The sequence below is a fragment of the Oncorhynchus tshawytscha genome, linkage group LG05, assembly GCF_018296145.1.
Source record: "Oncorhynchus tshawytscha isolate Ot180627B linkage group LG05, Otsh_v2.0, whole genome shotgun sequence".
NCBI classification, from domain to species: Eukaryota; Metazoa; Chordata; class Actinopteri; order Salmoniformes; family Salmonidae; genus Oncorhynchus; species Oncorhynchus tshawytscha.
The window spans coordinates 66,031,646-66,046,803 of NC_056433.1; the positions used below are offsets into that span (position 1 = coordinate 66,031,646).

Sequence of the window (15,158 nt, forward strand, 5' to 3'; positions counted from 1 at the left end):
CTTCCTAATATTGAGTTGCACCACCTTTTACACTCTGAACAGCCTCACTTCGTCAGGCCATGGACTACAAGGTGTTGAAAGCATTCCACAGGATTGCTGGCCCATGTTGATTCCAATGCTTACAACAGTTGTGTCAAGTTGGCTGGATGTCCTTTGGGTGGTCAACCGTTCTTGATACGTGGGAAACTGTTGAGCATGAAAAACCCAGCAGCATTGCAGTTCTCGACACACTCAAACAGGTGTGCCTGGCACCTACTACCATACTCCATTCAAAGACGCTTAAATATTTTGTCTTGCCTATTCACTCTCTGAATGGCATACATGCACAATCCATGTCTCAATTATCTCAAGGCTTAAAACTTATTCTATAAACTATATCCTCCCCTTCATCTACACTGATTGAAGTGGATTTAACTGTTGATATCAATAAGGATTATAACTTTCACCTGGTCAGTCTGCCGTTAGAGCTGGTGTTCCTAATGTATTGTACACAGTGTATAATTAGTTTGTGAGTGTGTGATTTGGGGGTTACATTAACGACAAACTTGTATAAACAATGTCAACACCGCCATGTTGCACTGAGCCTTGCTGTTGGAAAACCACATCAGTGTCTAACTTCACTCTTCGACTTTTGTCTACAGCAGTTTGCTTTCGCGTGACTACTCAAACGAGCTCAAGGTTAGGGGGTAGGGACGTCCCAATAATCCCAATAGCACTAACCATTTAATGACGGCTGCTGCTTCCGGGAAGATGGCCGGCTAAACAATGACAAAATATACCATTCTACAAATCAAGGGATAACTTTTCGCTTTTGCAAACTACTTGGATTAACCAAAGTGTTCGGAATAAATGCTTGCATTTAGGTCGTTTATTTGGTGACCGTGTGCATGCATGTTAAATTACTGTTTGAGTTAGCTAAATTAGCTCGCGAAGTAGCTAACATGTCAGCTATTGGTAGCTAAAGTTGAAACCCGCAACTGACGTATTATTGAGTTCCATGATCGAGAAATGGAGAGGAGACACGTTTACAGTGCTGGCTAGTGTCGAAACGTGCGATATTTTTTTTATCGGTGTGTCTCGCTGGTCGATTGCGATGTTCCCGCAGCTGCATGCAACTGTCTAAAACTTAACTAGCTAGCTAATTTTCCTTGATTCACTCTGTTCAATGGCTCACTGTAGTTCATCAGATCCAAGTGGGAAGATACCCCGTCCAGATAGTAGCGCGGTATTGATGGCAGGATCTCCCGGAACCGTTGATCAGGCAATGAAGCCGGTGTTGTTTGAAATATTTGGAGAAATTTGGAACGTCCAGGCCCGACTCGGGCAAGGAGTCTCGGCCTCCGTATACCGGGTGAGCTCGGGAAGGACGAGTACGGCCGCGGTTAAGGAGTTCCTGGCGGACGCTCAGGGCGGAGATTACGGGTACCACAAGGAGAGGTCCGTGCTGGAAGACATCCAAGGACACAAAAACATCGGTACGGAACTTTTTATTGTAATATGGTTGTAACGTTACTGTGCACAATCTCTGGAATTACAGAGCTCGTCTTCTAGTGTTCCTGGTCATCGATGAGGTAATCTGAGAATCAAATTATGAATCGTATTACAAAGGGTTTAGCCTCATACTTGAAATCTGTGTTTTTATCAAGCTAATTGCCTGTCCGCCATTACAACCAAATCACAAATCTCAATCTAGTCTCTGATCTGTCATAGTAAGCTGTTTTTCTGGCAACGCTGGTTTTCAAAGCCTTCATTGGCATGTCGTAAAGCACTTCTCAGCCACGTCAAACGAACACCTGATGATGATGACCCTGACTGACGCATCGTAATAACTAGAGAACGACCGATATGGATTTTTTTTAGGGCAAACATCAATTCTTGGGGGTCAAGGAAGCTGATATTCAGTATACATAATGCATAGATTTGAAAACCACACAATACATTTGTTTTTACCAATCTACCTACATAACAACATAAAGGTAATACTTTATTTTGAATGGTAAATCTCTTGATAAAGTGGGTTCATTAAGATGGTATAGGTGTAACCAATGTGAAATGGCTAGCTAGTTAGCGGTGGTGCGCGCTAAAACGCTAGCGGCTTTTTAATCTGTGACGTCACTTGCTCTGAAACCTTGAAGTAGTGGTTCCCCTTGCTCTGCAAGGTCCGCGGCTTTTGTGGAGCGATGGGTAATGATGCTTCGAGGGTGACTGTTGGCGTGTGCAGAGCGTCCCTGGTTCGGGCCCAGGTCGGGGGGAGGGGACGGACGTAAAGTCTATATTGTTACATTGGTGCCGTGACCCGGCTCACTGGTTGCTGCGGAAAGAGGAGGAGGTCAAAAGCGGGGTGAGTGTAGCCGATGTGAAATGGCTAGCTAGTTAGCGGTGGTGCGCGCTAGCGGCGTTTCAATCGGTGACGTCACTTACTCTGAGACCTTGAAGTAGTGGTTCCCCTTGCTCTGCAAGGGCCTCGGCTTTTGTGGAGCGATGGGTAACAATGCTTCGAGGGTGACTGTTGACGTGTGCAGAGCGTACCTGGTTCGCGCCCAGGTCGGGGCGAGGGGGCGGACGTAAAGTCTATACTGTTACATAGGCATACTCACAATACAGGTGAATGCATATTCAATAGGAGTATGTGCATGCATTGAGTTATTGTGCTTGTTTTGGCTGATCTGTGGAGTCTATGGTGCTACAGATGACAAACTATGTTTGCCTTCCATATGGAAGGACATCATATAGGCACAGATGTTAGTTTGAGAATATAAAAGAACATATACTCAATGCAAATGGGTCCAACATGATGACTTGTGATCACGGATTCTTATGAAACAATTATTGTTGTTGTTGTCATTTTCCGTGATCGGAAAAGTACTTTTTTTTCAGCAGCCAGGATGAAATTTGAAACGACTCAATTGGCTAGTTCAGCTATCTGTCAAGAAATGGCTGGGTTGTAACTAGAGGTCGACCGATTATGATTTTTCAACGCCGATACTGATTATTGGAGGACCAAAAAAAGCCGCTACCGATTAATCAGCTGATTTTGATTTTTTTATTTGTAATAATTACAATTACAACAATACTGAATGAACACTTATTTTAACATAATATAATACATCAATAAAAATCCTTTTAGCCTCAAATAAATAATGAAACATGTTCAATTTGGTTTAAATAATGCAAAAACAAAGTGTTGGAGAAGTAAAAGTGCAATATGTGCCATGTAAAAAAGCTAATGTTTGAGTTCCTTGCTCAGAACATATGAAAGCTGGTGGTTCCTTTTAACATGAGACTTCAATATTCCAAGGTAAGAGGTTTTAGGTTGTAGTTAATTTGGTATTTATAGGACTATTTCTCCCTATACCATTTGCATTTCATATACCTTTGACTATTGGATGTTCTTATAGGCACTTTAGTATTGCCAGTGTAACAGTATATCTTCTGTCCCTTTCCTCGCCCCTACCTGGGCTCGAACCAGGAACACATTGACAACAGCCACACTCGAAGCAGTAGTAATGACCCATGCAGAGCAAGGGGAACAACTACTCCAAGTTTCAGAGCGAGTGACGTTTGAAACACTATTAGCGCGCACCCCGCTAACTAGCTAGCCATTTCACATCGGTTACACCAGCCATTAGGCTGATAGTCTTGAAGTCATAAACAGCGCTGTGGTTGCGAAGAGCACAAAACGCACAAAAGTGCTGTTTGAATGAATGCTTACGAGCCTGCTGCTGCCTACCATCGCTCAGTCAGACTGCTGTATCAAATATCAAATCATAGACTTAATTATAACATAATAACACACAGAAATACGAGCATTTGGTCATTAATATGGTCAAATCCGGAAACTATCATTTCGAAAACAAAACGTTTATTATTTCAGTGGAATATTGGAACTATTTGTTATTTTATCTAATGGGTGGCATCCCTAAGTCTAAATATTCTTGTTACATTGTACAACCTTCAATGTTATGTCATAATTACGTAAAATTCTGGTGTTTATGATTAGGTACAGTCGTGCAACGATTGTGCTTTTTTCGCAAATGCGCTTTTGTTCAATCATCCCCCAGCGTTGCATCGATTATATGCAACGCAGGACACGCTAGGTAAGCTAGTAATATCATCAACCATGTGTAGTTAACTAGTGATTATGATTGATTGATTGTTTTTTACAAGGTAAGTTTAATGCTAGCTAGCAACTTACCTTGGCTTCTACTGCATTCGCGTAACAGGCAGTCTCCTTGTGGAGTGCAATGAGAGGTAGTTGGTTAGAGCGTTGGACTAGTTAACTGTAAGTTTCCAAGATTGAATCCCAGAGCTGACATGGTAAAAATCTGTCATTCTGCCCCTGAACAAGGCAGTTAACCCACCGTTCCTAGGCCATCATTGAAAATAAGAATGTGTTCTTAACTGACTTGCCTAGTTAAATAAAGGTGTACATTTTTTTTTTAAATATGCAAATCGGCGTCCAAAAATACAGATTTCCGATTGTTATGGAAACTTGAAATCGGTCCTAATTAATCGGCCATTCCGATTAATCGGTCAACCTCTAGTTGTAACTTGATCCTACTGCTATGACCTGATAGAGCGAGGCTGTAACTCCGCTCCCTTTCACATCTCCACATCGCTCATGTCTCTTGGTGAGGTTTATGGCCACTATGAGAACTAGCTCAATGGCGATGACATTAGCTACCAAGTCATAATGTGCACAATATCTAACAAGGAGAGCGAGGTTAGGAAAAAAAGATGAAACAACGATGCACGTTCTGCCTGAATGACTCAAACCTGCTCATAGTTTGAGAATTTGGAGCGCGTGCGCACATCCGCTGATCTACACATCGTTTCATAAACATGCAGGAAGAGTCCTCCTTTCCCTATTACGACAATCAATTTAATCCGACTGTCACCACAAGTCAGATGGCTCCTTGCGGAACATGTTGCATGTTCATCGGGCTTTTGAAATTCAACAGCATTTTTTGGGGGGACCTATTGTTTGTTAAAATCAATTTGCGGGGCCTCCTTGGTGGCGCAGCAGTCTAAGGTTGAGGTGTCTCTAAAGACCCGGGTTCGATTCCAGGCTGTGTCACAGCTGGCTGTGACTGGGAGACCCATGAGGCGGCTCACAATTAGCCCAGCGTCGTCCGGGTTAGGAGAGGGTTTGGCGGGCCGAGATTTCCTTGACCGATCGTGCTCTAGCGACTCCTGTGGTGGGCCTGGGCATCATGCACGCTGACACTGTCACCAGGTGTACGGTGTTTCCTCTGACAAATTGGTGAGGCTGGCTTACAGGTTAAGCGGGCAGTGCGGCTTGGCTGGTTTGTGTTTCGGAGGACGCACGGCTCTCGACCTCTGTACGGAAGTTGCAGCGATGGGACAAGACTGTAACTACCAATTGGATACCACTACATTTTTTTTTGTCTCGCGGGCTGGACTGAAGTGCCCGGTGGGCCAGATGTGGTCTCTACTTTGCCCCCCCCCCCTGTAGGTTGACCATCGGCGAAGGGCCGATAAACTACAAAAAGCCAATATCTACCTGATATATCGGCTCAACAGATTATCGGTGGTTCTCTACTAATAACCCAACCTTGTTCTGCAACAATTAAATGAAAGATAAGATATTGGAGAGTTTACTTTGCCCCTATATAAAACAATTCAATGTTGTCTATATTTATTGATCATCACCACGTTTACAAGTGGACTTTAGAATTGTTGCCGGAGTGGGCTTTAAAATAATATGGTTTTGATTATTAAATCGATATCGCCATACACTTACTTTACATTCATGATATGTGAATACTCAGACAAGTCTTCTATGTTTTTATAACAGGGTGATAACCTTGCTTTACAGATCACATCAGTGTAACCTCAAGGGAGGGAAGCATTTTTTGAGTATTTAAACAGAGCCCCCAACTTCACCACCGAAACAAATCTGTGCTTATGCTGACTGTTCCATTCCTGTATGTCTCCATAGTAACGCTATATGGGGTGTTCACCAACCACAGCCATGTGGGTGTGGCCACACGCTGCCTGCTGCTAGAGCTGCTGGATGTCAGTGTGTCTGAGCTGCTGGTTAGTACCCAGGGCCAGGTGGGCAGCCTCCAGAGTGGTGGTGCCCAGCAGCAGGGCCACTCCATGTGGCTGGTGCAGCACTGCGCGAGAGACATCCTGGAGGCCCTGGCCTTCCTCCACCGAGAGGGCTACGTCCACGCAGATCTCAAGCCCCGCAACGTGCTCTGGAGCGCAGACGACGAGTGCTTCAAACTCATCGACTTTGGACTCAGCTTCAAGGAGGGTAACCAGGTGAAGTGGAGTTGAGAACAGGGATTGGTGTGGGCTACATACCTCTAAGGGAGGGTTTTCAAGTTGGTTTTAGCATCTTTGTACGTTGATCAGTTATGCATAAAATTAGTTGACATACAACAAGGAAACAATTATATGGACCAGGCTAAACTTTGGTGTGTCTGGTTTTCTGCCCGTATAATAGTGTCCGTTCTTTCCTTGTGTGCTCCAAGGATGTGAAGTACATCCAGACGGATGGGTACCGTGCCCCGGAGGCTGAGCTTCAGAACTCGCTGGCCCAGGCGGGGCTGGAGGCGGAGGGTAACTCTGGCTGCTCGACCACTGTGGACCTCTGGAGCCTGGGTATCATCCTGCTGGAGATGTACTCCGGCATCAAGCTCAAAGACACTGTCAGGTCACCCAAGTGGAAGGTACGTCCACAGCACGGCAATCCGTCTCTGGGCCTGTATTGCCACTATACTGACTGTGTAGGATTTTGTTCCACCCCAGCACAAACACACCTATTTAAATGACTGTTCTTTACCACGTTATTGTCATATACAATGCAGTGGACTCTGATCCACCTGTAGCTAATAGATCAATATGTTCTTCACATACAGTGCTTTCAGAAAGTATTCAGACCCCTTCACTTTTCCACATTTTCTTACATTACAGCCTTATTCTAAAATTGATTTAAATAGTTTTCACCCCATCAATCTACAAACAGTAACCCATAATGACAAAGCAAAAACAGGCACATTTATTAAAAAGGAACACCTTTACATTAGTGTTCAGACCCTTTGGCAGCGATTACTGCCTCGAGTCTTGGGTATGATTCTACAAGCTTGGCACACCTGTATTTGGGGAGTTTCTCCCATTCTTCTCTGCAGATCTCTCAAGCTCTGTCAGGTTGGATGGGGAGCGTCAATGCACAGCTATTTTCAGGTCTCTCCAGAGATGTTCAATCGGGTTCAAGTCCGGGCTCTGGCTGGGCCACGCAAAGACAAAGCCACTTCTGTGTTGTCTTGGCTGTGTGCTTAGGGTTGTTGTCCTGTTGGAAGGTGAACATTCAACCCAGCCTGAGGTCCTGAGCACTCTGGAGCAGGTTTTCATCAAGGATCTCTCTACTTTGCTCCTTTCATCTTTCTCTCGATCCTGACTAGTCACCCAGCCCTTGAAAAACACCCCCACAGCATGATGCTGCCACCCATGCTTCACCGTAGATTTGGTATGTGCCTTTTACTGAGGAGTGGCTTCCATCTGACCACTTTACAATTAAAACCTGATTGGTGGAGTGCCGAGGAGATGGTTGTCATTCTGGAAGGTTCTCTCATCTCCACAGAGGAACTCTGGAGCTCTTTCAGAGTGACCATTGGGTTCTTGGCCACCTCCCTGACCAAGGCCCTTTTCCCCCGATTGCTCAGTTTGACTGGGCGGCCAGCTCTAGGAAGAGTCCTGGTGGTTCAAAACTTCTTCCATTTAAGAATGATGGAGACCACTGTTCTTGGGGACCTTCAATGCTGCAGACATTTTTTGGTACCCTTCCCCTAATTTGTGCCTCAGCACTATTCTGTTTGAGCTTTACGGACAATTCCTTCAACCTCATGGCTTGGTTTTTGTTCTGACATGCACTGTCAACTGTGGGGCCTTATATAGACTGGTGTGAGCGTTTCCATATCATGTCCAATCAATTGAATTTACCACAGGTGGACTCCCAAGTTGTAGAAACAGCTCAAGGATGGTCAATGGAAACAGGATGCACCAGAGCTCAATTTCAAGTCTCATAGTAAAGGGTCTGAATAATTATGTAAATAAGTTATTTCTGTTAATTTTTTGTAAAAATGGGTTATGGGTTATGGGTTATTGTGTGTAGATTGACGAGGAACATTATTTAATCCATTTTAGAATAAGGCTGTAAGGTAACAAAATGTGGAAAAAGTGAATGGGTCTGCACTTTCTGAATGCACTGTACACAGATAAATCATTTAGGTAATATACATTTATTAGACAGATATGGGTGTGTTGTCCAACTTGCTGTTATGTTGCCTACTGTTCTTTGCTCCTGCAGGACAACAGTGCAGCGATAGTCGACCATATCTTTGCCAGTAACAGTGTGGTGTGTCCTGCTATCCCTGTCTATCACCTCAGAGACCTGATCAAGAGGTAACAACATTCATTCATTCATTCATTCATTCATTCATTCATATGCATTTTGTTTTAGTTTGTGCATAAATGCAGACATTTGATCCATTGTAGCAAATTGACTTTGCTCCCTTAAACACAAGTTGTCATTTTCAAAATGGTAAACTTATTGAAATGCATGTGATGATTTTCCTGAGAGAGGGGTTCCTAACGTTGACATTATTGTTTGTGTGCACCTGCAGCATGCTTCACAATGACCCCAAGCACAGAGGCACAGCCGAGACGGCCCTGCTTAGCCCTTTCTTCAGTATTCCCTTTGGTAAGTCAGAAACACCAATACAAAGTCCACAGCAGACATTTTGTTGTGTTACAAACTGGAACTTAAATGGATTTAATTGTTTTTCTTTGTCATTGATCTACACAAACTACTCCATAATGTCAAAGTGAGAAAAAAAATCTACAAATGCTTACAAATGTAATAAAAATATAGTCGTTGCATAAGTATTCACCCCATTTGTTTAGGCAAGCGTAAATTAGTTCAGGAGTCAAATTTGGCTTAACAAATCACATAAATGAAATAATAGCAGTTGACAAGAAGAAGGCGATGGAGCTAAGCACAGGTGAAAACCTGCTTAAGTCTACATTCACCAGACACTGGGAGATGAATTCACCTTTCAGCAGGACAATAACCTACATACACCATAAGGCCAAATCAACAATGGAGTTGTTACCAAGAAGTCAGTGAAGTTTCCTAAGTGGCCAAGTTACAGTTTTGACTTAGGTCTGCTTGACAATCTATGGTAAGACTTTGCTGTCTAGCCATGATCCCCGAAACCTTGACAGAGCATGAATAATTTTTACCCAAGAAGACTCACAGCTGTAATCGCTGCCACCAAAGGTGTTTCTAACATGTATTAACTCAGGGCAGTGAATACTTATATAATCAAGGTATATTATCGTTTTGTTTTTCATAAAAATACAAACATTTTTCTAACACGTTTTAAAAAATGTTTTATTTCACCTTTATTTAACCAGGTAGGCTAGTTGAGAACAAGTTCTCATTTGCAACTGCGACCTGGCTTTGACTTTGACATGTATTAGAATTTTGTGTGGATCTTTGACAAAAAAAAGTACAAATAAATTTTAATCCCACTTTGTAGCCCAATAAAATAAGAAATCCAAGGGGGGTGGATTCTTATGATAGGCACTGTACCTCATGCTCAGCCAGCTCATATGATAGCTTGCATTATAGCATAATCTTATCTCTCTCTGCACCTGATCCCAACCCTCTTTTTTTCCTCTATGCTTGTAATCTACGTCTTTATGATATGCATATAGAATTTTCACTGAAAACAAAAAATATTATAATCATAGTAGGGAGGTTGGGTGGAGCTGTATAAACCATAGAGAAGGCTTCTTAAACCTATTGATTGAAGAAATGTGTGACAGCTCCTCACATAGAAGACTTGGTTCTGCTGCCCTCTCCTGTTCTGCGCCTGCTCAACCTGATAGACGACAGCCACCTACACAATGAGGAGGAGTATGAAGGTAGGGAACAGCCTCTTCAAAACAACCTTCTCCACTGACGATACATTTTAAGAACAAATTTCTCCTACAGTTGGTCATTTTGAAGATCGGCGATGGAAATACACTGGGGCTCGTGGAACCACAAGTCAGTGCCACGAGTCATCGGTGAACTAAACCATATGATGAGGCTATATAAAGACTCTGTGATATGACGTTGCCACGAGCAGCAGCAAGACTATGCACTAACAGAGTATCTGTACATGTGGGACCAAAACAGCTGAGAAGTTTGTCAGCGCTCTTCGTTGTTGCGGAAGTCTGCACAATTCTGCTGTCCACTTTATGTGTCGCTGACTCTAGCTTTTAAAGGGACACTGCAATATTCTGTCAATTAAGACATTTTTCTACTTACCCAGAGTCAGGTTAACTTGTGGATAAAATGTTTGTCTCTGCACGCAGTATGAAGGAAGTTAGAGGTAGTTTTGCGAGTGTACCGGTAGACTTCCAGTCAGTTAACACTAGTTAGCATTGGCTTGCAAAACTACACTGCCTACAGAAAGTATTCATACCCCTTGACTTATTCCACATTTTGTTGCGTTACAGCCTGAATTCAAAATTTATGAAATAGATTTTTTTCTCTCACCCATCTACATACAATACCCCATAATGACAAAGTGAAAACATGTTTTTAGAAATGTTGGCTAATTTATTTAAAAAATAAAATGCATAAATATCTCATTTACATAAGTATTCATATCCCTGAATCGATACATGTTAGAGTCACCTTTGGCAACGATTACAGTTGTAATCGTACAGTTACAGCTTTGCACACCTGGATTGTACAATATTTGCAGTTTTTTTATTTTATTCTTCAAGCTCTGTCAAGTTGGTTGTTGATCATTGCTAGACAGCCATTCAAGTTTTGCCATAGATCTTCAAGGTGATTTACATTCAAACTGTAATTAGGCCACTCGGGAACATTCAAGGTCGTCTTGGTAAGTGTAACCTATGTGAAATGGCTAGCTAGTTAAGGGTGGTGCGCGCTAATAGTGTTTCAATCGGTGACGTCACTTGCTCTGAGACCTTGAAATAGTGGTTCCCCTTGCTCTGCAAGGGCCGCGGCTTTTGTGGAGCGATGGGTAACGATGCTTCATGGGTGTCAGTTGTCTATGTGTGCAGAGGGCCCATGGTTCGGGCCCGGGTAGGGGCGAGGGGGCGGACTAAAGTTAAACTCTTACATAAGCAACTTGTGTAAATATGGCCTTGTGTTTCAGGTTATTGTCCTGCTGAAAGGTACATTTGTCTGCCCGTGTCTGGTGGAAAGCAGACTGAACCAGGTTTTCCTCTAGGATTCTGTCTGTGCTTAACTCTATTCCGTTTATTTTTATCCTAAATAAAAACTCCCTTGCCGATGACGAGCATACCCATAACATGTTGCAGCCACCACCATGCGTGAAAACATGAGTGGTACTCTGTGATGTGTTATGTTGGATTTGTCCCAAACACAACACTTTGTATTCAGGGTAGCCTAGTGGTTAGAGCATTGGACTAGTAACCGGAAGGTTGCAAGTTCAATCCCCTGAGCTGACAAGGTACAAATCTGGCGTTCTGCCCCTGAACAGGCAGTTAATCCACTGTTCCTAGGCCGTCATTGAAAATAAGAATTTGTTCTTAACTGACTTGCCTAGTTAATTTTTTAATTGTACCTTTATTTATGTGACCTGTTCAGCAGGACTTATTTAGGCTTGCCATAACAAAGGGGTTGAATACTTATTGACTCAATTTCAGCTTTTCATTTTTGATGACTAACAATATCATTCCACTTTGACATTGTGTGTAGGCCAGAAACGAAGTCAAACTGGAATACATTTTAAATAGAGGCTGTCACACAGCAACATTTGGAAAAAGTCAACGGGTGTGAATAATTTCTGAAGGCACTGTACATCTAACGTCCTTCATACTGTGAGCAAAAACATTTTTATCTGCTTCTGGGTAAGTAGAAAAATATATTAATTGCCAGAATTGTGCAGTATCCTTTTAAAACATATGATCAGATGCTACATTGTGAATAAAAAATATACATGGAAATATACATGTCAAAAATGCCCCTGAAAATGTGACTTTCGATCAAAATGATGCTGTTGTGTTGTCAGACATCTTGGAGGACATGAAGGAGGAGTGCCAGAAGTACGGCTCTGTGGTCTCTCTTCTCATTCCCAAGGAGAACCCAGGCAAAGGACAGGTAAGACACACACTAGCCCCATAACCAGTGGTCTATTGTCATTTAAATACTTCCATACAAATTAGAGATTTGTACATATTGTAGATCTTCATTTTTACTGCCTTGTCTTAATCTGTGTGTGTGTGTTTCCCCCAGGTGTTTGTAGAATATGCTAACGCAGGCGACTCCAAAGAGGCCCAGAGACTGCTGACAGGACGGACCTTTGACAGGAAGTTTGTCGTTGCCACATTCTACCCCCTGAGTGCTTACAAGAGAGGCTACTTGTACCAGACCGTGCAGTGAACACACACACACACGCGCACTGAGAGCTCACACACCGTTAGTTGAAGCGCCTAGGCCCCATTCAGTCAGTCTCTGTCATGGTGTGTATACTTACAGTTGAAGTTGGAAGTTTACATACACTTAGGTTGGATTCATTAAAACTCTTTTTTTAACCACTCCACACATTTCTTGTTAACAAACTATAGTTTTGGCAAGTCGGTTAGGACATCTACTTTGTGCATGACACAAGTAATTTTTCCAACAATTGTTTACAGAGATTATTTCACTTATAATTCACTATATCACAATTCCATTGGGTCAGAAGTTTACATGCACTAAGTTGACTGTGCCTTGAAACAGCTTGGAAAATTCCCGAAAATTATGTCATGGCTTTAGAAGCTTCTGATAGGCTAATTTACATAATTTGAGTCAATTGGAGGTGTACCTGTGGATGTATTTCAAGGCCTACCTTCAAAATCAGTGCCTCTTTGCTTGACATGGGAAAATCTAAAGAAATCAGCCAAGACCTCAGAAAAGAATTTGTAGACCTCCACAAGTCTGGTTCATCCTTGGGAGCAATTTCCAAATGACTGAAGATACCACATTCATCTGTACAAACAATAGTGCGCAAGTATAAACACCCTTGGACCAGCTGTCCTACCGCTCAGGAAGGAGATGCGTTCTGTCTCCGAGAGATGAATGTACTTTGGTTCGAAAAGTGCAAATCAATCCCAGAACAACAGCAAAGGAACCTGTGAAGATAATGGAAGAAACAGGTACAAATGTATCTATATCCACAGTGAAACGAGTCCTATATCGACATAACCTGAAAGGCCGCTCAGCAAGGAAGAAGCCACTGCTCCAAAACTGCCATAAAAAAGCCAGACTACCGTTTGCAACTGCACATGGGGACAAAGATAGTACTTTATGGAGAAATGTCCTCTGACCCACTGGGAATGTGATGAAATAAAAGCTGAAATCATTCTCTTTACTATTATTCGGACATTTCACATTCTTAAAATAAAGTGGTGATCCTAACTGACCTAAGACAAGGAATTTTTATGACTATTAAATGTCAGGAATTGTGAAAAACTGAGTTTAAATGTATTTGGTGTATGTAAAGGTGTATGTAAACTTCCAACTTCAACTGTATATCAGATCACCACTCTGCTTTCTGCAGCCTCTAGGGCCATAGTTAACCTAATATGCCCTGTAGCTTTAATTACTGTATGTAGCTACAGTATGGATTATACAAATCTGTCCTTTCACAATTTTCCATGTCCTCCTATTGGGATGTATACTGCTGGAGTCTGCTTTTAACATTGATCCACATTGGTCATATGTTTATCAGAGGGAGATGGCTTGACTCTCAGTAGATGGATAAATCCATACGTTCCCACTCCACACTGGGCTGATGTCAAACCCCGAACAAGAGATGACTTGTCCACCTACCTTTTTATAGAGCACAAAGAGTACAGTACCAAGTGCCCTATGGGTTTCTCTCGTAAACCTAGCAGGCTGTTTAGCTTGGGGCCCTAGTGTTTTTTTCATACTCAACTACTTGAATATGTTATCTTTAAGTAATTGAAACTGTTCCTACTGATTGATCTTGGGTCTCTTGTTGAAGGCTGAGCCACAATTTCATCTTATCCAAAGTTACCTTCCTATGACATATTTTGTCTATGAGATGTTGTTTGTTTTGAGACTTGAATTCTGATGGTACCACTCAAACATCAGTTCTGAGACTAAAAATCACGTTCTGAGACTAAAAGTCCAACCATTCAACTGTGGCACTTTTCTATGGTACATTAAAAAAAAAAAATACTTTTTTTTTGTAATTTCTACCATATATAGTGTTATTCAATTTTGTCCAAATTGCCACATATACTATGCTTACTCCTGATTGGTTGGGCTGATATGAATGGAAGTTAAGTTTTCGATATGTTATGAAAGGGATGGGTCATTCCCTAGCTCTGTACAGTACATAGCAACAAGCCTACTGTACGCTCAGAACCCGTGAATAGTGTTTTCACAGTTGAATATTTCAGTTGGAGAGCATTACAGCTGTGTCAGTGTTGTAGCCAACTATTCCAGTTCTGTCTGTCTCTGAGTTTTATAGTCTGCATGACAAATCAATGTGTGAGAACAGCTAGTTTAGGTCCGACTATGGTGAGATTATAGGCTACAAAAGTCTTGAATTATTCTATGTCGTGTGTTGAAGATGTTGAAATTAACAACAAATTGTTGCATGCACTGAACTGAAATGTTAGAAGCAGTATTTATTCTGCATTTTTGACTCTCCCCCTTGTTTGTCTGCTGCTCTTATTCAGTCCAAAGACCCTGTGAATCTTAGGTGGGGCACAGGGGCTTCTGAATCAGTAGGCTGGCATTGAAACTAGAACGGTTTCAGGCAGGGGGCTAGTGGCATCCTGCCCATCTCTATAAATACTGCAGCACCCCTTAGCGGTCATGCTGGAGAAAGGCCTCGTCTTCCTGTTCCTATACTATACCTACAGTAGCTGATCTTCCAAAGCTCCGTCCTGCCTGTCCAACCTTTCCAGATGCTTTTTTAAGTTGTTTGAAAAAGAGACCATATTAACATGAGCAAAAATAACTACTATTTAAAGCACATTATTGTTGATACACTGCGATTTACTCCATTTGTAACTTACACTTCCATTCAACTGGCATCATGCGACAAGTGTGGATGCTGATTGAG

General features: G+C 42.3%; 1 protein-coding gene across 1 annotated transcript; it reads left to right on the forward strand.

Moving 5' to 3' along the window:
• Positions 1-470: 470 nt before the first annotated feature.
• Positions 471-12,670, forward strand: LOC112251157 (serine/threonine-protein kinase Kist-like). The gene is made up of 8 exons (XM_024421948.2): positions 471-1,475; positions 5,963-6,291; positions 6,504-6,701; positions 8,339-8,433; positions 8,655-8,731; positions 9,862-9,960; positions 12,090-12,178; positions 12,314-12,670. The coding sequence occupies exons 1-8, from the start codon at positions 1,166-1,168 to the stop codon at positions 12,458-12,460; spliced, it is 1,344 nt and encodes a 447-aa protein (XP_024277716.1). The 5' UTR covers positions 471-1,165; the 3' UTR covers positions 12,461-12,670.
• The last annotated feature ends 2,488 nt before the right edge of the window (positions 12,671-15,158 follow it).

Bases quoted from the DNA above. Each gene is read 5' to 3' on its own strand.
- LOC112251157 (XM_024421948.2), top strand. From the start codon at position 1,166: ATGGCTCACTGTAGTTCATCAGATCCAAGTGGGAAGATACCCCGTCCA. The intron at 8,732-9,861 runs GTAAGTCAGAAA...AATGTGTGACAG, and splicing joins TTTCTTCAGTATTCCCTTTG to CTCCTCACATAGAAGACTTG. The intron at 9,961-12,089 runs GTAGGGAACAGC...TTGTGTTGTCAG, and splicing joins CAATGAGGAGGAGTATGAAG to ACATCTTGGAGGACATGAAG.